This window comes from Helicoverpa armigera, chromosome 2, assembly GCF_030705265.1.
Source record: "Helicoverpa armigera isolate CAAS_96S chromosome 2, ASM3070526v1, whole genome shotgun sequence".
NCBI classification, from domain to species: domain Eukaryota; kingdom Metazoa; phylum Arthropoda; class Insecta; order Lepidoptera; family Noctuidae; genus Helicoverpa; species Helicoverpa armigera.
In genome coordinates this window covers 8,156,621-8,184,473 of record NC_087121.1, presented here as the reverse complement: position 1 = coordinate 8,184,473, position 27,853 = coordinate 8,156,621, and the positions used below count along the sequence as shown (strand labels likewise).

Below are 27,853 nucleotides of genomic sequence, written 5' to 3'. Positions count from 1 at the left end.
TTATAGGCAGCCTAGAAAAAGCTAGACTATCGACATTAGAACAGAATCTATAAAAAATCGTATACGTGCAGTCTAGTTACGTACAGTAAGTATTTTTGTTACTGATAACAAACAATGCTTAAAGAGTGAAATTAAATAACGTATGTAGTAGGTGTTAGTGTGTTTGATCAGTTCAATGCTAAAAGACTTTTAAAATACCCAAAGAAAGAAAATGAACTTATTAACACCTGTCTGCTTCGAGACGAGTATTTTAATTAAAATATCATAGTAGTTAATTATATTTCAAGACTATTTAATTAGAAACACTTTATTTTGATAACGTCTCAAGTTATTTAGAAAACGCTTTTATATTCTTAAATGTCATGATTACTTAATTCTAGACTCGGTGAAGGATTTCTCTTTTTATTGTTTGATATTTTTTCGTTACTGAATAAGTTATTTTGAAAGTAGTCTTTTGAGCCAAGTTTAATTTGAATATATGTTCAGTTGTTTGAGTGAAAAACAAGTTGCAATTAACAAAAACAATCTAATTCATAAACAATTATTACTTACTTGATTCTCTTATTTTGTATTGTGCACCCTAACCCTAATTCTTTGAAAATAGATGTAACGAAAAGTTATAATTATTTTCACATAAGTGTTAAAAAAATCGGACCGGCTTTAAAATCATTCAACAGTGTAATTTAAATTTTAAACTTTTTTCATATAAAACTTTTTTAAAGCTAACGTAAACCTGGTTTATTTATTTACTAGCTGTTGCCCGCAACTTCGTCTGCGTGGGCAATATAGAATAGTCAAAATACTACTTATCCCGTAGGTGCATTCTTTCACGTGACAGTATAATTTGGATTAGCACTTAGCAGTCGCATTATGTACTGATAGGTTCAAACTAATACATTTTACATCCTTCATCATCCCTTATTTTATCACCCGTGGGGGTTGAATGGGGGTTGAATTAATCAAAATCGTATTTAAGCGAACGTCATCATAAAATTCTGATTTGTCATCAGGACTGCTTCATAAAATCTAAGAAGATGTATACAAACTTTCATCCCCTATTTTATCCCCTTAGGGATGGAATTTATCAAAATCCTTTCTTAAGGGTTGCCTACGCCATAGTAGCTTTATGCATGCAAAGTCTCAGTCCGATCGGTTTAAAATTGACAAAGTTTCATACAAAATTTCATCCCCTATTTTATCCCCTTGGGGGTAGAATTGATCAAAATCCTTTCTTAGCGGATGCCTACGTCATAACATCTACCTGCATGCCAAATTTCAGCCCGATCCGTCCATTGGTTTCAGCTGTGCGTTGATAGATCACTATGTCAGTCAGTCAGTCAGTCAGTCAGTCACCTTTGAGTTTTATATATTTAGATTTTCGAGTTGGTTCAACATTTACAATTCTATTGAAATATGATTGAAATTGGTCAGAACATGAATTTTACAAAACCCGTAAGAATCATAGTAGGAAAAATCATTCATAGAAAGTGTTATTTTTTATTATTTTTTTTAATATGCTGGTAAAAAAAAACGTTAGATCAGTTGTGCACTGTAATAACTACCTGTCAGAGAACTTTAGATATTTTTAGCACTCTGCGCTGCAAAACGTTGTATGAACATTACTGAATTGTTTCAACTTTATATGTATTTTATCAGCTGCAGAATTGCTGTCTTCTTAGCAGAAGATAAAATTTTTCTATATCCCATTCATTTGAATCTTAAATGGAAGGAACATGGATTTTTCTGGATAACTGTCAAAGTTAGTATCTAATCTTTTTATTATGATATTAAAAACAGATTTTTTAAACTATACGTGTGAACATTTAAGCTAGTGTCTAACCCATATAGCTTCTGAATGAATAAATACTGCTATTTTGTCCATATTTGCTCTCATATGTAACAACCGTTTAAACCAAATAACAGTAGTGATTCACAGTATCTAACTACCTAATTGCTTGGTATTTACAAGAAACACTTGTACGCTATGTTATCAGTACGTAGAAGATAATCGTGATAAGATTAGGGCGTGCCGTCATATCGCAGTTAGTTTAGTAACAATTAGAATAGCTGTCGGTACCTACACATTTTTTTAAACATCTGTGAGTGGCAAATTGCTGTGAGTGATTAAAAAATGTGTTGTGAATAGTGCTGTTTAAGGATTAAGGTAGTTTCGTATTGAAGGTTTTATGGATAGTAAAAAGTAAGTTGTTATTTATATATATTTTTTTTAAACATTATGCTAGTAGTACCTGAAATGTTTTCCATGATTATCTATTTTCAAAACACGCTGTGTTTTGTGTTACTGTTCTTAGATTTTTCTTGTAGGCACCTTATTTACCGTTTTGCCTTTGTCCGTTGTATTTCGCAGAAACTTTTTGCCGTTTAACACCAGAAAATTACAGCCAGCTTCGTGGAAAATACCTAGGCATATAAAGAATTTAGCAAACTACTTATAACTGTAGTTTAAGTTTCTCGTATGTTTCAAATACCGAGTTTGTAAGTTTAGGGATTCTTAAGTTGATTTCTTTGAGGAGTTGACGTTCTATTGCCCTAGGGAAATTGGGTTCAGTACAACATGCCTACTGGCGAAATTCACGTTGAGTAAATCAGTATACATATTTGTTTAGCTCGTCTTCATAAAATAGGTTAAGTCCAAAATCCATAATTCTATTAAGTTGTTCGGTAAATCTGGAGTCGTTGGTACAAACTGTGTACCTACCTACTTAGCTCAATATAGATCATGTTTGAAGCTTCGTTATTAATTCTAGTGATTACATTTTAATCTGAATATTTGTGTCCTATTTTATGGAGAGCTAATTTAAGTGCTTCTATATAAGCCGCTGTGGATTTATTTGTTAATACGATTTTTAGGCACCTGTAACCAAAATTTAGAGTTCCAGAGAGTTTTCCGAATGTGAAAATGTGTGCAATTATTGTGAACGTCTGATATGGTTGTGAAGAAATTCTTTATCGGATTTATAAACTGTTAATAGTACACTACATAGTAACGGATTAACCAGTACTTATCTTTGTGCAATACCATAATTATTATTATGATTGTTTTCACATTGTTTAGATAATCGATAACTGCGAAAATGAGGTCATTCATAAATATCGATGACAATCAAATTAAAATAACCTTTTTTAACATAGTATCAATCAAGGTTTCGTCTCCAATTTTATAGTTTAGGTAATTGGAAATTGTTTTGTCTTTCTCGATAATTTTAGACTTGTTTTATTGGATTTGTCGGTCTAATGGTTGACAATGTTCTGCTATCTCTTTGTATACTGAGATAGTTACCGTAGTAGTAATCAGAGATACCTTTGTCTAGTCCTTCTAGGAATCATGATATGTTACGTACGTGTAACTGTCTTTCTGCTCCAGAAATTATACGACAAGCGAATCTAAGGAACATATAAACATGATTTTCGTTTGTTACTCTGAGTACAGGCATCTTGTTTTTCCAAACGTCCTTAGTTCATGCTCACTTGTTTTTACATACCTACTTCGCGATACCATATTTCGTTCCTACATGACATTGTTTATCGTCCAATTACAGTGAAATTGCTTTATTTGGAAATTTCGTTCAAGTGTTATGTACACAATGGCTAATGGTAATGGCTAGACTTCGATTAGTTAACCATTACGTAAGTACTTTATTTTCTATACCTATTAAATTGGGGCAATTTTGTCGTTGTTCACAAACGGTAATTGGATCTAGACAACCGTTTGGATTATAAATCTGTTCTAGAAAGATCTGGGTTTTTCTGTGGAAGTTAGGTTTTGCTCTTTGTGTCTTGTTTTTGTCAATTCGCTGAAAACTGTGACGTTTCTTATAAATCGATTCGTTACTTTTATGAGATTTTGTTCGTTTACAAATTTCAAGTTTTTAGACTGGAAGCCGACCCCAAAATAGTTGGAAAAAGGTTCGGAGGATGATGATTACGTACGTTACAGTAGTTACAATAAAATTTAAGTTATCGTTTTTGCGGAGATTTATTATGTTGCGAATCTGTGAAATGCTTAAATATTATAATAGAACTGCTTAAATGTTCTTGGTTTAAACTACTGGCACAGAGATGAGTTTATCGAGCCGTCCTTCCATTTTAACTCATACATTGTGCCCTACCCTTTTGTGTCTAGGAATCTGCGACCCTAACATACCCTTTTCCTAAAAAACCTATAAAGTGCTTATCATAGTTTTTCTGAAAAGCGAAAAGGAGTCTGCAATGTATTGTATCTAAACGTGTTATCAGGGTTGTCACTTCTTTAAATCTGGCTTCTAGGTTTATACAAACGTTTTGCTGACGACAATATTTCAAGTGATGTGACGAGGGACAAGCGTTTTCGTATTTTTTCTGCTTGCTCCCAATTTTAGGCTTGAATAGAAGGGCACATGTCAAGCGTGTCTGCTTCAAATTTAAGACTCAAAGTCAATACTGATACGATTTGTTATTCTGTGACATAAAAGAACTGTTTATTTTGAACTGGACATGTTTGGATCTTGCTGGCGAATTTGACATTTATTTATTTATCAAGAAAGAATCTAAGAATCTATTATGTTATTAACAAATAAATAACAATCGCAAATTATAAACATTGTTCACGTAGTAACTAAAAATAAAACTAAGAATGTATAGTCTACTTATTTGTATCGACGATACCGTAAAAATGTATAGTTACGTGTACAGTTACGTGTTTGTACGAGTTTCTCAAAGAAATAATCCCTCAAAGACGAGGGACCAACTTTAGCAATATCTGCGACCCTTTCAAGTGAGCGAAATCGTGTCGCAGGCAACCCTACAAGCAACATGAAAAAATATACAAATGATTTTACGAACAACGGCAGGCCTAGCAAAGGTAAAAGAAATTATCCTAAGTAAGGAAACAAGGTACGTGATTTATTGATAACCTCACTGAAAATGTGGGGCTGGGCAAAACAAGCGAATAAGGAAGATAAATGAATTACTTTCATTTCGAAAGATCCATTTGCGCTAAACCCTAACTGTTTTTTCAGTGTGATAGATCGTGCTGAGCTCGCCGATATTTGTTGTTTATCTACATTAGTGTGTTTTAGACCATGTTTTTAGTGCTTATTTAATGGGTTTTGTGCGAAGGTTCAGACGGTATCTACGCAGTAACTAGTTTTATGTTCCTCAAGGTTCACGTACCTGTACATTCATTATTTTTATGTACTTCTGTGGTATTACTACAAAACCCAAAGAAATAAAAGAACTTCATCAAATATGGCTAAGATTTTTCCACATAAATAATAAAATACATTAGATTTGATTCAAATTCTAACAAAATACGTATGCCATTGGATCCAAACCAAACTTAGCAATGATTAATTCCTTCAAACCAATGAGTGTTTATAATGAAAAACAAACGAACAATTCGATAATTGGCTGTCCGTTGCAAATTAAACAATGGCTCGGATTTTTGGCGTACGAATGATTGGGGAGCACAAAAAATGGCAGCCTCCATTGTGCTCCAGCGTTATTTATTTCACTTTTTATTGTTCGTTTTCTTATAAATTTTAAAATAAAAAAACATCGATGTTATTTGCGAGATCCCTTTATTTTTTACGTTGAGCTGAGCCTGAGTGATGGTAGTCACTGAAAACAGATTTTAAAGCAAACATTCAAAAAATTCTTCATCTGAAATATTCCTGTGAAAATAAAATTTTAAAGCAGGTATACAATTACAGGGTGAAATATTACCTTACTAGTGATGCAAATGAAAGTCTGACATTTGATGTATGTAGCCTGTAGCTTCTGAACATTATGATTTTTCACTAACGTCAGTAAACTAGTGTTTATGAAAATGAATGTAAAATATTGCAATAATAATAGGTACATATGTTCGAAAAGGTGGTTATAAATATTTGTCCAAGGAATAAACATAAATATCTATAGACTGATGCGAATCATTAAACATATGAATTGACGAGATTATGTACCTGGCATGTATCTTGTAAATGCACTGAAAATGATGTTACTTACTCTGCCACCAAATGAGGCCACTCAAGGATTCTACAGTCTTATACGGAACCTAATTTGAAAGGAAAATTCTTTTCAGTAGGCAGACCTAATTTATTTATGAATTATATTTCTCATACATTTTTTCAACGTTAATTTAGGGTATTTTTTTTTTGAAAGAAATCGCTAAGAACCTGCATGCTAAGTACCTGTGTCATTTTGCTACGATTTAAATTATTTTTGAACAAAAAAAGTAAAATATGTGTTTATTTGGTTTGGTTGAGGTTTCAACTTAACGATTTTAAGCTTCATCCCACGTAGTTATAAAAATATAATGTTACCAACTTTTCTCTTGGGGCCTTGAGCGATTAAATTCCATTTATTTTGAATCGTTCATCTTTTGTTAACCTTAGCAGGGGTGCAATGACATCATATACACAGTTACGTAATAATTCACATATTAGTATAACCGCCAGATCGGTCAACGGTCATTGTTATAAATTATTGGTTATAAGCCCAACAATTAATGTAATCCTACAGAATAACGTTAACGGTTAGAATGTTACATTTAACATTGATACTTTTAGCAAATACAAAAATGTACAGATGTTACAAATTCCAATATCAATTATTTATGCATTGAATTGGCTTTCATTTAGATTCGTAAATAAATGTTTACTTTATTTAATACCTAAAATGATTACATAAAGTTTCGCATTGTGTCTCCACAGCATGCCATGTTCTATGTTAATAAATGGTGTGAAATCATATATTTTCGAAAAGTGCACAGAAACTAAAAGTGCGAGTTAAATTAAAAGAATCGCTGTTTTGCTGACCGAATGCTAAGTCTATGACGGAATATTTGCATACCTTTATCATATTTTACAATTTACCGTTTGGACGTATTTTATTATATGTACAACTTTTTCAAACGTTGCAATTTCAAATAATCATAAATTAAAGTGCTGATATTACTAAAAGTTTACATGACACAATTTACGATGACATATATATTTTTTTTGTTTGTTAAGAGTCTTAGGTACGTTTCTCTTCGATTTCATTACCTGAGAATCGCAATAAGAAAGGTCGGCCTATAAAATCGCTGACATTTATCATTCCTTTGGACTTCTGTTATGATATGATCTACTTACCCTTTGCCCTTTTTAGTCTTCCAGATTTCCAGATTAATATACCCTTTTGTATAATATATCTACGGTTTAAGTCTTAATACACAAAGTAGGAGTCTGACACTCCTACGGCTTGTCACTCTCTTACGAGTTCTGAGGTGATTTAACAAAGAGAGCATTAACAACACAGACAGGAGAGGCATTACGCCTACTTCACACTTTCCTTGAGAGTGACGCAAAGCCAGATAGGTACTTAATGGGCGATCGCTATTGGTTGGAATCGGGGCTTGTATCTCCGCGAAAATTATAGCCAAGTTTTACATTCTAGGTTATTTGTTGGAGTGATAGGTCATTAGGAGATTTAGTTAGTGGCTAGTAGTAGTAGTAAGGTCTTTGCTCCCAACAAGGTCATAAAATGTAGTCGACTTATCGAAGCCTGTCATTAAAACATAAAAGAAAACTCCGTAAATGTAAATCTGTTTTAAAACGGTGATACATAAATGTGCCTGGTTGAAAAACCCTTTATGAGAAAAGCGACATGTCGTGTTTTTATTTTAGTACAAATCGTTAGCGAGGCTATCCGTAAATAGAAACAGTTTCATTAACATTAAGAGCGTTCCATCATTACTGTGATCATTAAGTTAAACTATGACGCAAATGATATTGCACCCGGACGTTGACAAATTACCGTATCGTACAGGCCATCACAGAATTGATCTTTGTTCCTCGTTTAGAATATTCTATGTTTATTTATGTTGTACTCGGCTTTTGTTCTCTGTGTTCCGAATTCGCGTTGTGTTCTAAATATAACTGTTGCTAAATGAGAGACGAAAATGGTCACTCTTTGGTTGAGCTGTCTTATTTTTCATCTAGACATAATTTGAGTATACCTAGTGTCTTTTGAGATTAATAATTTTATGAATAAAGAATACCTGCAAATATGTCGTTTATATGTAAAGGATACGATGTTGAAACATCCCAGATTTTAGAGCATCGGTTGAAATATGACCATTTTATGATAATCGTAATATCTTTTGTCATATATCAGACCTAATTTAATAAGTGGTCAAATCTACTAAGTTGAAATTGAATTTCTGACTAAGCTGGTACTTGAAAGCAGATTTATCGGTGAGGCTAGAAAATAAACTAAAAAATAGAATTGAAATAAATGTAGTCACTGCACTATTTTTTTCTTTATTTGATGTATTTGCAATTGAATTTCAAATAATCATGATTAAAATTTTCTTTACATTTTTGTGCTCAAAAATAAAAGCTGAAAAATCTTCCTCCATATCTTGAGGTGCATACGTAAAATATTATATTATGTAGATGTTGATATCTACATACTTCGCGTACGTGACAAGAATCAAACATGGCGGATGAAATAATCTTACTTCGCTTAGCTGATCTTCGTGTTATTGAGTGAATATTTTGGGAACAGCCTGCATCTCTTTAAGACCCGAAGCTTTACATTACATATTGCATACAATTTTCGTACTCAGTTGATCCAACCAATATTTGAAAGACTTGATAGGGACTTCAATTAATTCGGACATTGACATTTTCTTAATTGGAAACTTGTTCAATTAAACAACTAGATATTGAATATCTGTTCTTAATATAAATTGTTAAAACATAAACCCATTTTCTAATGAGTGTGTGGGCCAGCTGACATGTATTTTAGAACATTAATCCACATGTAGACGAAGGAGGTGCGTGGGCACATATTTAATTTTTATATATACTTACCAGTCAGTCGTGGTGGCCTAGTGGGTAAAGGACCAACCTCAAGTATGAGGGCGCGGGGTCGATCCCAGGTCAGGCAAGTACCAATGCAACTTTTCTAAGTTTGTATGTACTTTCTAAGTATATCTTAGACACCATTGACAGTGTTTCGGATGGCACGTTAAACTGTAGGTCCCGGCTGTCATTGAACATCCTTGGCAGTCGTTACGGGTAGTCAGAAGCCAGAAAGTCTGACACCAGTCTAACCAAGGGGTATCGGGTTGCCCGGGTTACTGGGTTGAGGAGGTCAGATAGGCAGTCGCTTCTTGTAAAGCACTGGTACTCAGCTGAATCCGGTTAGACTGGAAGCCGACCCCAACGTGATTGGGAAAAGGCTCGGACGATGATATACTTACCAGTCGATTCGGCGACTATTAAATATTCCGAAAAGTTAAATCCTGTTTATTATTTTAAATATCAGAAATCATTAGGCATTGGAACAGTTTATAAACCAATTTACAAGTCAATACTTCTTGTGAGTCTTCGAAAACTTGCTCCTAGACTTTGTAATATTCAGATTTTAAAATCAAAAGAATCTGCTCAAATTACAGATTTGGTAAGATTTAAAAACTTTAAAAGAATAACGAAATATTTTTGAGACATTTTAAAATGATCGTAAAGGTCGTCTTACACGTTATTTCATGAAGGTTAATAACTTCGAGCGTTGAGAAAATCAATTATGTATCTTAATTTAATATTTTTAGTAGGTACATTATTCTGATTGTTTGATGATATCATTTCATTTATACGAAGTACTCTCGAATTCAATTGAATTGGAAATTTTACTGTGAAGAACATTTTATTAAGAAGCATTATATATTTAAAAACACTTTCTATTACAGGTATTATCACTATTTACAATGGTATGTTGAACATTTGTACATAATGAGCTTTTAGTCCCAGGACATAAATTAACTCAATTTTTATTTATTTATCAACAAGTTCGCAGTATGATCAGTACTTAACTGTTCGAAGAATGTAAGTAATTTTATTGGAAAAAATGTCTATATTAAGCTATGAATGAATGAAGAAAATTCCAATGAAATTATGTTTACAATCGATTGACAAAGTCCTGCGAAGAGGTAAAGTCTCGTGGGATTGGCAACCCTATAAATATCAAATTAAGTTTATTATTCGGTAATATAAATTCATACCGTTATTCTATAAATTATTGTGGTTCTTATACAAACTATTTCAAAGAAAAAACGACCCAATGCTATTGGCAGGTAAATAAATTCAATCCGACACCCTTTTTTCTAAAACTTTTTTGATCCTTTATTTTTTATTTTAAACTTGACTAATGCCACTACCATTTTTAGCGTCACTAAAAGAATTCTTGAATAAATAAAAAATGTGTTTATTTAACCTTAAGCAGTAACTTAGGTGGAGAGAAAAATCATTTTTTGAAATTGTTTTAAGATTTATTTAAAGTTTGGGTCCTATGAGTAATAGCTATGAAATAGAGTAAATCGTTGTATTGTACTCATATTCGTGTCTACGATCATTTTAATAATGTTTAAGCTCCAAGGGTGGTCGTATTTATTGCAATAGCAATGGCGTTACTCGGATTGTGAAAGGTATAAGTAAATGGGCACTTAAGACAATTATTTATTTATAGCTCTTTACGTTTACGAGAATATAAGTAATCTCTAATCCTATTTTCAATTACCTATCTATTAATTTATTTTGCTACACAGAATTTTCATTCATATTCTTATGACACAGGACAATTTTCATTTGAACTGCAACGATATTTTCAGAGAAAAGTCGATTATTTACCTATCGAGGGAGGATCTTTAGTCTCGATTATTTGCGAGGCTTCAATGAGCGATTTTACGTTATACATTTTTAAAAAGATGCTGTAAAATTCCAAATCTGACATTGAGATTCAATTCTGCATATCGTTACGCATAGTTAGATGATCGGATTCCATACTTTTGATCGTTTGTGTCTGAAATACTTTAATAACCGATTTATTTCGGGATTACATCAATTCTTCATTTAGAGATTTATAAACATGATATCTAAATACTTATTTATTACAATAAATCATAGTAATAATACTTTTGATAAATAGTATCGTCTATTTCATGCTGAATTATTTATCGTACTCAAGAAAATATCGAGAGAACTCATTGATGTGTAATCGTCTGAGATATTCTATGATTTATCTATTACCTCGAAGCTTTATAATTATCATTATTCAATAAATACTGAACCTCCGCTTTTCATAATTACTGGTATCATTAACGTTCAATTCTCAGCTCGCTAGCATAATTATGTAATCATTCAGCAAATATTAGTACTGGAAAGGCCTGTAATCCGGCTAGATTGAACTAATCACTACATACGCTTCATTTGTCAGACTCAAAACGGTTAAGCGTGATCATTATTTTATGTATTGCCTTTGAATGCTAGCTAGGGATTTGAATGGAAACTTGCATGTGTGTGTAAATGCATACAATTAACCCTGTCAATGTGAAAATAATCATTTTCACGAGTCAATTGTTTTGAATAACAAAGAGACAAAGTACCTAACTCATTTTATTGGATGGTTGCATTATATTTTTATAGCTTTAAATTTTTACACCCAGAATACGCAACGAGATAAGATTTTATCCATAAAAGTTCTCAGTAGGCTTTTTTAAAATAACTTTTATAATAATATAGACCTCAAGACATTTTTGTTGCGCTTTCCTGTTTATCTTCCTCAGAGTCGAGGTCTCCGTGACCTTAGATCCTTAGAGGACGTGCCTCCCAAACTTGTTTACTTAAAAGCTTTTTCCTTCATAGTGAACCGTTTCCGCGTCCGTGGCACAGGTAACTCTTACCTTAAGTACTGCAGCCTCCTTTTAAAGAAAACTGTTATGATGACTGGCTGTTGTTTTATGTTCGTCGTTTGAATTTTTCGTACGACCGTCGAAACTTCTAGATGTTTTCTATTTTGGAACAAAGCCTTTGTTTTTGTGGAATTGCAAATTAATGTTTGTTTTAGTTTCTGTTCATGTAGCAAATCTAGACTTTGCTAAATTAGTCATAAAAGCAGTAAAAATTTTAACCCCCTTAGGACATTTGGCCAAACTTAATTTCAAATATTATTTTGTATTCTGCATTTGAAATTGAATACGAGAAAAAAATATCGTGTCTGGCTTTGAAAAAGTTGTTGTCGAAGTCGAGAACAATGAACTAAGCATTATTTATGAGACAAAACTGTTTGACACAAAACATTCGCTGGACTAATTAAAACGGTAGATCCATTTGCGTATTCAAATACTCCATGTAGTTAATTAACGCATTTGTTCACCAAATTAGATTTATTGGCAAAGAGAGCTCGCTTTGAAAGCTGCCTGCATTTTTCATAGCATTTCTTTAGCGAAGGTTATTAATAAATGTTGTGAAAAAGTTGATATTTTTCTAATTGAAATTATCCTGTCGAAACGAAATTTTTCGTCATATTTTCTGCTATTATCAATTCTCTTGGTTAGAGTCTCTATACCTAAGAGAAACTGTAATAAAACCTGTCTAGACCAATGATAACTTATAAATACAAATTACTTTTAAACTTATCATTGTTCAAACATTTATTAAGACAACTTTGTTTAAAAAACAACAACTTGCCAGTTAATGGTTCTCAATAAAACAGATGCATTGATTGTTTCAATTTACACTCAGTCAGTTTTAGTATTGTGTCCGACAGTAAGATCCAATTAAAGTTGTTCCGACGCCTGATCGTCTGCAGGTCATTCGATCAAATTGATTGGAACCCTTGCCATTGGTTGATCGCGTTGATTGCTCGTCGTCTTTGCACTATCGGTTCTTTTTTCAAACAAAAGCTGGTGCATTATTAGCTTGTTCGTCGTTGGAGATGTTGCAGTTTACCGCTTGATTTTTGTAGCGAATGTCTCGTTACAAATGAGCATAGATTGAAGGCTCAAGGTGGCAGATTTTTTATGCTTGTTTTAGGTATAAGTTAGGCTGCATAAAGCCTCAGCTGCTTGAAATTTTTTGAGTGATTACGGAGATTTATTTTCAATATTTTTTGAGGTCGTTGAAATTAGTAGGTATTTGCTTTGATGACAATATTGTGGACAATAGATAATATTTATAGTTTTGTTAAGCTAGCTGCTAAATTATATACTGTAGACAAGAAAGCGCCTGTATACTGTAGACATGAAAGAAACTATGGACCCATACATATTGTTATATAATAATTCCACGATAACCACCTAATCCATCCATCCTTCATTAATTCCATGGTGACGTCAAATTTATTCATTTTTTACCCGTTGCGTGGGCACCATGATTAATATTCGTAATATCTGACAATCTTTACGCCCATTAATTTATCAAAGAAACTGAGTGTATCTCGAGTGAGTCTTGACAACACGATATTACGGGAATCCTTTTCAATTCATTGTTTACATTCGCGGCAGCCATTTTGCCTCGACGTCATTCATTTCAAAAATCGAGCTGGCTTGTAATGTCGCTGACATATTTTGTAATTGGAACAGCCAACGGCTGAAGGTTATTTCGTACTGGCTGTATAGAATTGCTGATGTTTAAATCTTGTATTGTTATTTTTATAGTAGAGAAATAAACTGTGTGTTGGAAAACTGATACGGTGACAATATTTTGGTTCAATTGCTGTTACTATTAATATAGAAAAATAATATTCGATTACAGATAACAAATGTCCGTAGGCAAAGGACAGTTTTACCACATTTCAAAAATCATTGATATATTCACAACCGTTTTGATTAAAACCTTCTATATGGAACGAACAAACAACGTTGAAGTGTGGCCAGCATCCATTCCATTGTATACAAGATCGAATAAAGAATAAAGCACAGAGCATATTTTTCTTGTTTTTCCTTTTGTGATTCGCTGGCAATGGTAACTATTTTATTTTACTGGGTTCAGTTTTACAGCTCTTTTTACGACATTCAAGTGCTATAGATTGAAGTTGAAAGCTTTGTGGCTAATGGCTCTGGATGCAATTTAGATCGGAATTTGATTTTATGTGAATACTGTTTTCTCACTAAACATTTTTCAATTAGGTTTTTTACACATACTCATACCTTTTACTGTAATTAACGTGTAAAATTGGATTTTCTGAGTATGTCTGAAAAATAAGCTTCGTTATAGAACCGCTAGTAGTTATAAAAGCTTTGTACAATAAGTATATACACTTTATTCTATTAACGTTTTCACCAGAATATTAACGAATATGTACCTACCTATGTTAGGAATAAAAATAGGTAAAGCCATTTTAATGAGAAAAGTTCACATTAGGTATTTTTAAGAATATTTCAGTCATCATTTATTAATTCCATTTTATATAGAAGATTTATTTTCATGATCTGTTGTCTATCCATTCAGTCGTTTGAACATGTACATTATTGTACATGTTTACCAAATTGCGTTAAAAATTTATATACGTTAGTCTGTTGTCATCCAGTCTTCTAGCCGAGACGGCAAGGGGTTGCTTAAAAAACCGATAACAATCACCGCTCTTGCTCCTGACGCAGTTTTAAGAGAGGGAAAGGGTTAGTCTGGGCCGAAGTGCCTACCACATTCCTCAGATAGCGACCAACAGGGGGACAAACCGAATTTCTAAGATTCTTGACAGATGCTAAGGACAATATAACCGAAATGGAAAGCAGGAGTTTTAGAATTCACCGCCAATTTATCATCTCGGAATAATAGGGCTTTTTGTTAGCGATTTATAATAGGTAATTTTGTTTGCCCTTTGAAGTTTCGTGGCTAATGAATATACGTAATTGCAGTGCTTCATTTAATGGTCGTTTAATTGTTCTAATGTCATTGTTGAAGTTTTTTTTGGGATATAATTTATGCATTGTGCCGTGTAATTAATGTTCAGGCAATTTACATGCTTTGATGGCCTTTAGAAGCTTCCATTATGTTTTAACTTCTAGTAATTGCTGCTTTTATTTTTTCGTTGTTTATGTTTTACTTAAAACATTACAGTCATTCATAGGTAACTAACATTACTAAATGCTAGTCTAACTTATTCGACTTGCCTAATGGTTCCTATTATTGTGGCTCTCTTAAATGTTTTGTTTTATATTAGCTGTTTCTCACCCACGTCCCTAGGAAATTACTTCCCCTACCCAAAATACTTTTGTTAAATTTCTTAACAGTGAAAAAAAATCTGAAATAGGTCAGTAGATAATAATATTCAATAAACAAACAAAAACCTTATAATTTGTTTATTATATAGAAAAACATCTTCTTGTGATCGCTTCGTTTTAAAGTGTCGAGTACCAGGAGAGCAGTAATCTAAGGAAGATCGCTCAAACAGAATTTCGAATGCATTGCGCGAAATACAGGCTGCTTCATTTAGATACTTGCGCGTTTGATGATGGTGCCATGTCTAAGTACGTGAAACGATGCTCTGTTTGACGGTACATTTAGTCCTTTATAGATGGTGGCGTAAAGGTATTGTTTGTGCTGTAAAAAGCTAGTACCTTATAGGATAGAATTTAAGTCATGGTTTTATATGAAGCTGACAAAAGTTCTGCTATATTTGCGATGTATGGACATATATTATTTATAATCAGTGGTTACGAAACAAACATGTTCCGAAAAGGCATATATTGATGGAAAATAACTGAAAGGTAACAAAATTGATTGCGATCTGTTAATAGAATCCACGTTGCTGATCGGTTTGTTGAACTTAGCTTGTAAAACAAATTAATTCCTCGCGTAGGTGTTGTTCATGCAAATTTAAATTTAGGCCTTGTTAACATTGATAAACATTAACAATATTGATTTTGAACGCTACAAAATTAGAATCATTCAGAGGGCAGTCTCACTTACAGAAATTGTCCCACTATGTAGTTGGTCACTGGGAGAGGGGGAGTACCCTACCCGGGATGTCTTTCAAACCTGTCAATGTCAAAGGCGAAGTATTTGATTCACTGTATTTTACTCAATGGAACGATACTCGTTGATGCTTTCTATTTAATTTCAAACAGGTAGCATGTGATGAACAAAATATTTAATTGAAGTACTCTGTGTACTTTAAAAATTTCAGCCATATTCCTTTCTTACAAACATAATGTATCTTCGTACCTGTGATTCCATATTAGGAAATCCTTTATTATAAAACGTTTTCACAAGATACTGAGCGGCAAAGGAATTTATTTATTCAGCCTACGCACAAAGGAATCCACAACATAATTAAATGAGTTATCTTTATATTCATCCAGTTTTAATGGAACTTCCTGCAAACGTTATTAAATTGTTCGTATGATAACGACGACTGTTTTCATTTGCCAGAATATACGATATAACTTTTCTTAGCTTGTCTTCGAAGTAGAAGAAAAATAAACTGTTTATTTTGATTACAATTTCTGGGAACAAAGAGATAGGACTAAGTGAGTATTAAATGATAAATATTTATAAACATTCAATATTTTGACATGAAAGGTTTACCATTCAAAATAAGACAGATGTAGACGCATAACTCAAAACTTGCATGATCTTATTCAAACCTATTGTAGGGGCAATAATCCACGCTAACAATTTGACTTTTGGTAGTTTGAAAAAATAAAAGTTTGGACTTAAATGGCATAATACGAGCACAGGTGCTTCAAACTTTCACATATGAATGCATTTTATATTGTTTGATAAAATAAATATTTCAAATCAAAAGCTGAGTATACACGTTTTGTTATATTAAATCGCCGTTGACAATGTCAATACCCTGGGGCGTTTGCCTGATGTATGGAGATATTTATTTTAAAATGGAACCTCTTTAAATGCAATCGGATTGAAAGTTTCGTATAAGTACGAATTTCAATAAAAACATTTAGAGATTTATCCAACTCATTTTAAACATGCGATGTTTTGTCAACAATATTTTTACTTGGCTTTAAAATTGTTACTTAATAACGAGTTTCGTAAGTTATATTGAGTTTTAATAGTCCTAATGTCAGGAATGAAGGTTATTTTTTACGAGAGAAGGTACCGAGACTGAGCATGCTTTTTTGAAACCTTCAATACACTCAGAAACGAAGCCAAATCTGACTCGAAACTGAAACATTCCGTATATTCAATGTACGCTGTGGGAAACATGAAAACAGATTTTGACACTGACGGACAACCGACAGCGCTGATTCCTAGTGAGTCCTATTCATGCTGCAGATTGCATTGGAAGCCATTCATACTAGAATGAATATACATATTTATTTTGTACTTTTTTTGGAAGCACGCTACGTAAGCTGACTTGCTTTGATGTTCAATTGTTTACGAATGAAATGATGTTTGTTGGAGTGTGGCAAATACGGGTCATTGTATTGGCTCCTATTCAATTGTGTATTAAGAGCCCGCAGTGGCAGGGAAAGGTCAAACGGTCTGTTTTCTACGGCCAAAAGTCTAAGCTGTTTGTTATGTGTTAGTGAAACAGGGCATACCGCATTCCGTCGACCGCAGAGGGTCCAGCAAAGTTAGCATTTGGATCGTAAGATTATATATTCAGTGTAAAGTTCTGTTTTACGTAATTAGAAGCTAAGTAGGCATTAAAGTACTTAGTCCCTACAACTTCATCTAATTAAGTACCTAAATTTTATGTTTAATATGAAACTTCTGTAATGTATTACGCAAAGGCTGTACCTACATGTAGTACCTACCTATCTACCTCTTATGTAGGTAATACAAGTATTTATCTATTAAATAGAACAAACTTTAGTAATATTTCAGTTCTAGACTTCAGTATTGTTCATTATTAACAAGGAAGGAATACGTAATACAACTGGCTATCCATTAAGTAGTAACATGACACTAAAGCACTAAACACTGAACTCTAGTACCTACTTCAGCTGAATAACAGTGTCAAATGCCCACAATGTGCAATGCAATCCTTTGTCATAGATCACGTTACTAAATGCGCCATCAAAGGGCAGGTGTACACGGAATCCATTGAAGTTCCAGTATCGGATTAGTGTAAGTCACAACTTAGTAGTCTTAACAATGAAGATACGAAGTTGAGAACTCGGGTTTATATCGAAATTCTGTCTGTCTGTTATCTGTATTGAAATAATGTTATGAGTTTGGAACGTTTGTCAGTCTTGAGGAAGTTGAGCAACTTTTTTGAGGTCTTGTTTTGGTTGTCTCTTGCGTCCTGTGGGAATTACTTCGCGAAGCTGGATAAAAGTCGCATATTATTGTCTTCTCTGGAATAACGGTCTTTGTTAATAAATCTGTTTGTAAAAAAACGGTTTAAATGCTGGTTAATGGATGAGTAACAACCAGAGTGAGACCATAAAAGTCTGTCTACGTTTCTGTATATAAGTCTAGCCTTTGCTTGTATTTTTAGGGTTCAGATAATTTGCTAAGGTAAATTACTAGCTGAAGATAAAATAAGGCTTAGTACCTAACATACCTGTAGGCTGTTTTCCATAGGTGTAACGATCCGTCCGTGTTCCAGATTCCAGTGCTAAAGTGAGATGGATTTATATGAATATATGCCACTATCCCTTTTTATGCCCTTAATACGACACCTGTGGTATCGCTATCTTTATTAAGCGGATGAAACGTTTATTTCAACTCGTTATTAGTGCGATAGTTTAAATCAGAAAATGGGGTTAGTTGTTTATAGACATTATTTTCATGAAACGAAAGATTAGTCAAATCAGATGCAGATAAAAAGTATCAATGTTTTACTTGGAGCAACTGACTCCTTAATCTAGTTACCTGGGTAACTCCTTGGTAAAATTAGTTGTCAGACTTTCTGGTTTCTGACTATCCATACCTAATTAACACCTGGCAATGCAATACCAATTCAACGTGAGCATGATATAAAAAGTCGGTCATCTATCCAGAGTCTGCAAGATTAACCTTATGATCGATCACGCGCATTAGGACTAAGTATACATATACATAACATAAATAGTTAAGTACACTGAAATACAGTTGTTTACGACTAACTACAAAATGCACCTGTAGGTATAAACAAAACCTGTACAGTGCAGATTTTAAACTAAATTAATCAAGACAAAGCAATTTATACAGACTCACTCGGATAGATTGAATCTGTTGGAATATTCCAAAATGTTTAGTCTATCTTTTAAAACCCTGTTTGTTTGATTAGTTCTGAAAACTCAGATCTAGTATATTCTTATTTATTTTTAAAGTTAACAGGTATAAGCTTTATTATTTTCAGTTGGATCATAGAAATCTCGGGAACATTGCTCATAGATAAGGGTTAATCTTGACTCGTTTATTTAGTTATTTAAATATTTAAAAAGAAAGTTCTAAGTAATGTGGGGGTATTGAACCTTTGAGGGTAAGGCAAAGGTGAAGGTATTAAGGTTAAGTAAAATTTTGATGTATCAAACAAAATGATAGCTTTATAATGCTACAACTTATACTTGGCCTACATTTATTCTACACATTATTATAAAAAGCAGAATACACTCACTATAGAAGTTACGACACAACTCAATAAAAAAGTCAATCTCGTTTATTCATAAAAAAAATAGATTGTTCATTGTTTACAACCTCTTTTATACTAAAATCATAGAACTAGATGATATTGGCATGTTGTAACGGCACAAAAGAGATTAAATCCAACATAAGCTTCGAAATAAGCTCAACAAAGCTTTAGAGCACTCCCGCTGTTCATTGTCCTTTATGCAAATGTACAAGCGATGATAAACTATATTTTACGACGCCCTAGATGCGCATACTAAAATATAATAAAGCTGTAACTTTAATTTTAATGTTCACCACATAACATTACAGTTATTTTCTCAAAGGCGTACCTATTTGTAGAATCTATTTTCTGTTTGACTCCCACAGAATGTTATTGTGAGCTAAATGTTTATGTTATTCCGAAACAAAAAATCAAGCAATATTATTGAGTTATAAATTGATCTCGGACATTGTATTCGGAATTAATGCTCCTACACACTAGAGTGCCTCTCAGTCTAGAGAGTGGTCTACCACGCTTTACATTGAGAGCCAAAACTTCGTCAGTACCAAATAAACCACACAAGCAAAGAATACTCCATTTTAGTAAACTCTACCCATTATTTCAAGACATAGCACTGAATATTGAAACGAATATCGCAAGTTTGCCGACTAACTCACAACTCGAATAATAAGAACCTAGGCTAAAGAACTAGTGTTGTATTAAGTAAAATACCTACCATCTTGAAACTTCCGTGCAATATGCAACGTGGACTAACTTCTTTGACCGTGTAATTTCAGTTCTTGGTTTTAATACGTACAGTTTAACTTATATAGTATCGGTGTTGTTGTTCTCAATTTTCCTTATAAAGAGGTAACTAGTTAAGGTTTGCAAAGCTGTTGAGATAAACTAATATTCACATGTTATGGTTTGCAATGTATACGTGGTTTTAAAGAATATTTGTATTTTTGTTGGAATTTTCGAATCAATTTTCTTTATCCTGGACAGTCTCATAGTCATTGCTTTCAAGTGGCAAATATGTGTAAATAATTTCTAATTATTTAAATATCGGTTCAAAAAAATAGGTTTTCACTTAATCGAAAGGAGATCAACCAGTTGCATACATACCTGCATAGTTGAATATTTCTAGAGACAGCCTTACTAACATTAAATATTCGACCTATTGACTCTCATTGTAAAATTCAAAATGTTTACTTTAAATATTCAGTAATGTTCACAATAGCAATTTTCAAACTTTTTATGCTATAAAACCTACATAAAAGTTAACAACGCTTATGGTTCTTGGAACGCGTATTCCTGGCATGAGTCTTTTGGGCCTAATAACGCAATCATATCATTTGGGAGTGCTCAGGCCGCGGAAACAAGATTTTCATTGACCTGAATTCTGAAGTGCGGAAATAGGACACGTTTGGCTGGATTCATAAAAAGGTATTTCAAAATATTGATAGATAGGTATGTACATTGCATTAAATACAAAATTCAATTTGCGAAAATAATATGAAAACGATTGACGTCACGGAATCGGGGCAAACATGAAACTTCAAATGGGAATTTTAATTAACTTTTGATACTCGTGCGTCAACATTGGATGTATCATTTCCACTTGTCAGTCAAACTGTTTAAAGATTTAGAACGTGCTGTGTACCAAATTCGTTGTCGTCAACGCGAAACTCGCTTTCGGGTCGAGTGTTCTGACCGACCCAGTTGTTAGTTGCAAGCCTGCAACGTCGATATGCTGTCACAGCACACACCCAACCACTTTAAATTTACCACTGGCTAAAAACAGCTACCTTATCCCAACCACATAAAGTGTAAAATGGCTTGAGAAGTACTTGTGTACTTTTATATTGACGTGGAAGTACGTGTCGCGTGCCCGTTTGAACTTAATTTGACGCTTACATTGCATTTTTATTTATTTCTGTACACAGTGTTGCTTTGCTCATAAAAATTGCAGTCGCAGTGTGGTATGACCTTATAACCTTATTTTTTATCGCACCTACATGTAATGCTTTTTATTTTACAGCGTTTTGTTACTATGGGAAATAATTTCTCTTCAGCGCAAATGAATGTATTTTTTTACCACAAAATAGAAAGGAGTCTCAGAGTGAGTCCCAGAAACAGATACATAATGCTACTCATAACTTACGACTATCCCATCCATACCCCATGTTATAAATATTTCATTAAACATTAATATCGATTTAACACGATATATTTTTGCACCTACATAATATTTTATAGTAATTTTGGTCGAGTTCACTGAATTTACTTAACGACGTATGAGTGACTATGAGTTAGAGCCTTCATTGTTCACAATTGGAAATTTATTTACTTGTTCAACCAAGGCTGTTACTTTTTATGCAGAATTGTGCAGCCAAGTGGCCAAGCTTAAGCAAAGCCAACCTTAAATACGTCTCTATCGCAAAGCCTCAAAAACGCGCGGGGGCTTAATTTAAAATCACTCAAGGGTGTCTAGGAAGCCTGGTGCATGCTATCTGGGGAGATCACGATAGGCCGCGTTCAGACTTGGCACGAACTTGGCTGCCTCCCAGCAGGCTTGGCAGCCAAATGCGAGGTTCCGTCTTACTAGATACCGCTTTACAGAAATATTAAAAGTAATAAGCCGTAAGTTGGTGGTGTTTGATATTGATTGTGTTTTGTTTTTCTTTGTTTGTTGGTCCCATGGATGTTGATCCGTAGCAGTAGTTTAACCAGGACGCAGGTACAACCGCGAAAAACAGCAAATTGTGTGAAATGAACCAAAAGGAGTTATATAAATATTGTTATTTCGGTGAGTTTTTCCTTAACCCCCACACTGCAATTCAAAAGCTAAACGAATGCGTAATAAATCGACTCAGGAGCATTGTGAAATCGTGCGTGTAAAACGTCTATGTGCCTTGTAAGAATGATAAGGCAGTGACAAACAATTGCCTGCCAAAAATGTGTTTTTTACTGCGAAGCTTGCGTCAAAATCTTAACGTTCTTTACCTAGAAAATTATTTTAGAACACAGAGAATTGAACTATGTTGATGCTTTTTGACTCAAAATACCATTGCTCTTTGACGAGAGAGTGGTGATGTGTTTACTCAGAATTTTGCCGAGTCTTTGGCAAAAGTTGCAAACAAATGAAGTCTTACATAATTTACGAGCTCAGTCCTTCAAAACAGAGCTACTCCAATATGCATGTAACCACACTCACCACACCAAGTTACGGTTTATATAATACCTATTGAATCACTAAAGTACTAAGTTCTATGAAACTTATTACCATTAAATCTACGAAGAATATTAATTATGTAGGTACTGAGCTTAGTATCGAAAAGTGAAAGTCAAAAGAAAGCCTGTAACTTTGACTTTTGGCTTTCGAAGTTGGGCGTTTAGTCACGTTGATATTCCAGCATTTTAATGTAACGCATAGAACAAGGTTTAAGTTTAATCTATTTGTGTTGAATACTTGTGAAGTCTAAGTTTGGAACACGCTTTCATGTGTATCCAGAGTAGATAGTTGTGCTGACATATTATAATTTTCTTTAAGATGTGACATGTCTTACGTTTAACTCCTTTAAAACTCAGTTAAAATGTTATACAACTTTGTTATTAACTGTTCTGTATTGTAAATATTGTAATAATGCATATACAAAGACATTAATTATAAGAACTTTTCGTATGCGAGACGATTTCAACAAAAAGTCTGTTGCCTTTCATTCGTGAACTTAAACCTATGTTACAAGAATAGCTCGTTCTTTTGAAACACAAAGTATTTAACGGTTTTTCCTGGAAGACCTGTCTGTAGGCAGATCAAAGATTTCAGTAGTTCACAGAGCTCTTTATGAGGGTCTAAATTTTACTGAGAAAAATACCGTTAGAACGTTGTATAGTAATTTTATTTCAGTCAATTTTGTTCGTACTCTTACACTCGGAAGAGACAAAACTTTGCTATGGCTTTATATTGGCTTTTAAACTTCTACAACTAGGTTAAGTTTATAAACTCACTTACCGCTATATACAAACTGGAGCTAGAAATTACAGCACAAAACCGCGATTCTTTTTCATATCATGTTTATTCAAGCAAAAAATCGATTGTGTCCCTACAAAGGGATTTATTGAAGTAACAGTTATTTTGATATAATGTCAAATGGGAAAACGAATGATGTCAAGGGCAAATCCGGGTATAAAGGAGCTTATGCCTTGAGGAGCTACACGTGTAAACCGGTTAATTTCCTTTTATTGACATTCTTAACGCTGGCGGAGTTCTCGTAAAGCTAATTGTATCTAAGCTCTTGGAACGCATTTGGCAATGGTAGACGTAAGGTTTTACATGTTCCAATTCACCATACAAGGGACTGTTTCTTTGATACGAAATCGACTTTGAGAAGTAGGTACCTAAATTAAAAAGATAGGTGATGAACAGTAATTTCTACCTACATAAGTAATCTAATCCTATATTCTGTGTGGCTATTAGATACCTAGGTCATCATTATATACATAAAATACCTACTGTTTATCTCTATATTTTGGTCATTTTATTTTAATCAATGTTAACAATGTTTAGATAGAAACCGCGAAAACAGAAATACAATCTATCAAGGACTTATCAAGGACGAATATTTTGTTATTTTGTTTGGGTACCTTTTCTTTTCATTTGAAATGATTGGTACTGGACTGAAGACGTATTGTTATGTTAGGTATAGGATTTCTTTGTATTCGTGAGATTGTAAATATTATTTTGTCCTTTATTTCATGTAAGTTAGAATCATCGGCATGAATCTTGAGCGCTGACCTTCACTTGTGCAGAAGTGATTTATTAGCAAAGACCCAATCCCGAATGACGGCTATGACGCGATGCACTGCGGGCCAATCACGGCTTTAGCCAGCCCCGCGCCTCACTTCATACCATAAAAGAGACCCAATAAATTACTTCTGCGCAGGTCAAGGTCAGCGCTCAAGACTCGTGCCGATGATTATACAATAATTTTACACATACTTATGAATTGTCTTGTCAAAGACAATTGGTATGTGTATATTATTACATGCACAAAAATACCTATAGATCATTAGCTTTCCCAAAATAAAATATTTGTACCTGCGTAACCTTTTAGTTTTCAAACAATGAAAGTGTGACCTTTGTGTTAGCGAAACAGTCGGTGTGTCAGAACTGTGATAGATTTTATAGGGACGACAATGCTTGGTCTATTGCTATGCAATTCTGTTCAAAGGGATGCAACATCCATTGATGGTTAACCAATCCCGTCCGTTCATTGTGTGAAGGCCACAACAGTTTCGTTTTAACAATAGCAGTAGGTATATTCCATAAGGAAAATATTTTTGGGAAAATATTATATCCGCACATTTACTTGAAGGAATAGGTGCATGCTTGGGTGATTTAAAATTCAATTTATAATTTGAATTTTTGCTCTTTTAAACAAAATAAAAGAACTAAAGAACGGTGATTCTAGAAAAAATAATCAACCTCTAGGAAGAGGAAATAATAACATCTATTATACATTCCATACGCAGTATATTTAACCCAACACTTTTCCCATAAGGAAAACATAAAGAAGAAAAGTGATACTTTTTATTCTGAGAGCTCCAACAGCTAAATCTGCCGACTGAAATATTTTATTCTGGTACAACCATGGAGAACAAAATGACTAGAGAAGTGTCGTAACGGAAAATCGCCTAAGAAAGTAGCACACCAAAATGCGGGCAAGCCGGGGTGAGGAACGTTACTGTTTTCGCCCTTACACGCCTTCTTTGGACTCGACCATTTTTTGTAATATCTACCAAAAATCGTTGACAGATGTCTCAAGGAACCCGAACGCCTCGTAAGTTCACTCGCAACTGATCTTTTTGGCCATGCCCACTGTACGAGTTTGACCTAGAAGAAGGCGCCTGACCTACCTACATTATGGCATCTCTACTCCTCTTTCATTATTCTGTAGGAACAACATAGAAGAGAATTATGGAATATGTATGCAGTTTCCCCATGAGTTTCCCCATTGCATGGAAACGGCTTAATGCTTTAGTTACAGACAGTATGGTGCTCGTTTATTGTTATGGCGGTCCCCACTTCGGGTTAATCAAAGTAATTGTTTGGCTGGTTATCTCTATGTACTCTGTGATGAATTGGAGACTTGTTTTTGATGTCTATAAGGTCTGATTAGTGGTATTGTTATTGCGTTGAGAGTTTAATTGTAAAAGTGAAATTCTACCTACGAATGTTTCTTCGGGTCTACTCGCTCTAGCCAACATACCTACACAAATTGCGTGCGAATTTATAAAATGTCCGCGAAATTGCAACCTTTTTACTTTTGTTCACCTAACAATTTTGATGGAATCCTGCGGTAATGATCGAGGAAAATTGCTATTAAATTATCATGGTGAACTTAGTCGGTCGGATTCAGTGACGAACTTCCTTGCATGTGAAGGTAGTGACATAGATGAAAAATACAACATAACACGTTGTTTTCGTACCTATGTTTGTTTACACAACAATCCATTTTAAGTCTCATAAGCTTATTTTAAATTACTCATCATCCCTTAATACCTTACGTAAACAGCCTTAAACACTTAAGCAGATTAAAATTATAAGCCAGCCGTAAATCCGAGGATCATTTAAAAAGCGCATCAAAAGTTATGCTCGTAAATCGTGGAAACTATCTGGAGATAGGAGCACGTGGCGTCCACGGCGTGACTAACTGATAATTAATCACGAAGACACAAAGTTTTCCAACCAAAGGGCTTGTTTTCAAGCCCACGAACTAAAAACGACTAAATTGAGTTTGATTAAGCCGAAACAAGGCTCTGCGTAACTGTTGGCTATGGCACGTTGGAAGGCACTTGTGTGTTGATTACAGAGTAATTTTAATATGTAATCAAGTTACGAATTAATTCTTATGTGAGCCGAGCTTTAGCTGTAATTAACTTTATCCATCAATGTTTTGCTTGCGTAATTTTATCGTGGGTGCCGTTGAGATTATTTTTTATGAAGCTGCGATGAAATTCGGTGTACTTGATAAAGTGGTATTTTCCATGCATTGTTCGGTGTATTTTATTATTGAGGAGGGAATTTATTTAAATGTACATTGGTGTAGGTGCAGTTCAATAACAATAACCAACGCAATATGAATTTATAGAGATCGGAATATGAAACGCTTACGTCACCGAAACAAATGAATAGGTTTAGTTTGCTATTTTTATATAAAATAAACATAGTAAGTATATGTTACGCATTGTAGTTTATCTCTTTTATAAAATTCGACACCTACAAGCGAAGGTCCAAAAAGTTCAATACTTTCTATCTACAGAAGTCTAGAGTAACTAAACGACACAACAGTTTTCTTTTTCCTATTTCGCGAAAGTTTTCTGATTTCGTTCGTTCCCCGACTATAAAGTTTACACAGTGAGATGAAATAAAATACAAGGATTATACACATCTGTGCTTACTTGTTTCTGTTGTACACCAAGCCGCACAAGTTTCGATCACGTACAAAGTGTGATCGAGTACAAACTAAACGGCTTCTTGCGAGTTACACTGTTCTTTAATCTACGAGAGCATGCGATAATGCATTTAATGTCGAGCGCGGAAAGATCATTTTACTTTGACGGTTTATGGTAGCTTTGTTCTGTAAGGTTTTATTTCTGTTTAGTGTCCACGAGTACTGTTTGAAACAGTAATTTTGTAATTTAGATGTGAGTGGCCTTATCGTGATATTGCGGTTTACGTTTACGACTAATACTGTACCTAGGTAAAGGTACACATTAATGTAAAAATATATGTAAGTACCTTGAAAGGGTTTTTTAATTGTGTATTTTTCTAATTATGTTGTGTCCGTTTTTTTATGATTGAGCACTAGCATGCTCATTCAAAAGTAACTAAAAAGGGTTTATATTTCAGTAGCACTCTATATTAATATGTTGATTCGACACTAGCAATAAAACAATTCAAATAAAAATATTGTAGGAGAAGCAAGATCTAAAAGAAGGCTTAAAAATAAAAAAATCAAGTTTCATCGTTCATAGCGTACAATATCAGCTTTTCAGTGTGATGTAACACTGGAAAGTTATGAAACTTTCAGCAAAGAAAACGTCGAACAACTAACGAAGTAATATTTATTCTATTTAAGATTCATTAAAGTGGAAATTCTGATATTTTTGAAAGATAATTAAGTACCTACGAAGTTGAAGCAACGCTTAACTTAGTTACTCATCAATGTAATCTACTAGGTTTTCTGAAACGTTAAATTGTTCGTGTAATTACTGTTTTCCTTCGTAACAAGATAAATTCATGTCATCATTATCTATGTAGTCATTATTTTGTTGTGCGGAACCTTTTAGACGAACATCGTTATGAGTAATAAACGCCACAAGTTTTAAATTTAAATTTGTTAAAAAAAATTATATATTTCCTTCAAAATATCACAAATCTTTCGAAGACCAGTAACAGGTATATTGAGTAAACCCAACAACTCAGCTGATTGTAAAGGTACAAAAAACCTCACAA

At 33.7% G+C, this 27,853-nt stretch overlaps 1 protein-coding gene across 6 annotated transcripts in view; it reads left to right on the top strand.

Moving 5' to 3' along the window:
* The window catches only part of LOC135118078 (inactive rhomboid protein 1-like), a 155,358-nt gene that overhangs the window by 2,052 nt on the left and 125,453 nt on the right, over positions 1–27,853 (top strand). For 4 of the 6 annotated variants that reach the window (XR_010277351.1, XM_064039078.1, XM_064039075.1 and 1 more), the window contains exon 2: positions 9,737–9,757. The exons of 1 other annotated variant lie outside the window; for it this stretch is intronic. Coding sequence is in view for 4 of the 5 variants with exons in the window: in XM_064039078.1 (XP_063895148.1) it covers positions 9,737–9,757 (21 nt within the window). In the remaining variant the exon portion in view is untranslated. Of the gene's footprint in view, positions 1–2,059; positions 2,201–9,736; positions 9,758–27,853 lie in introns of those variants that run through there. One more of the 6 variants, XM_064039082.1, reaches the window with a different exon arrangement.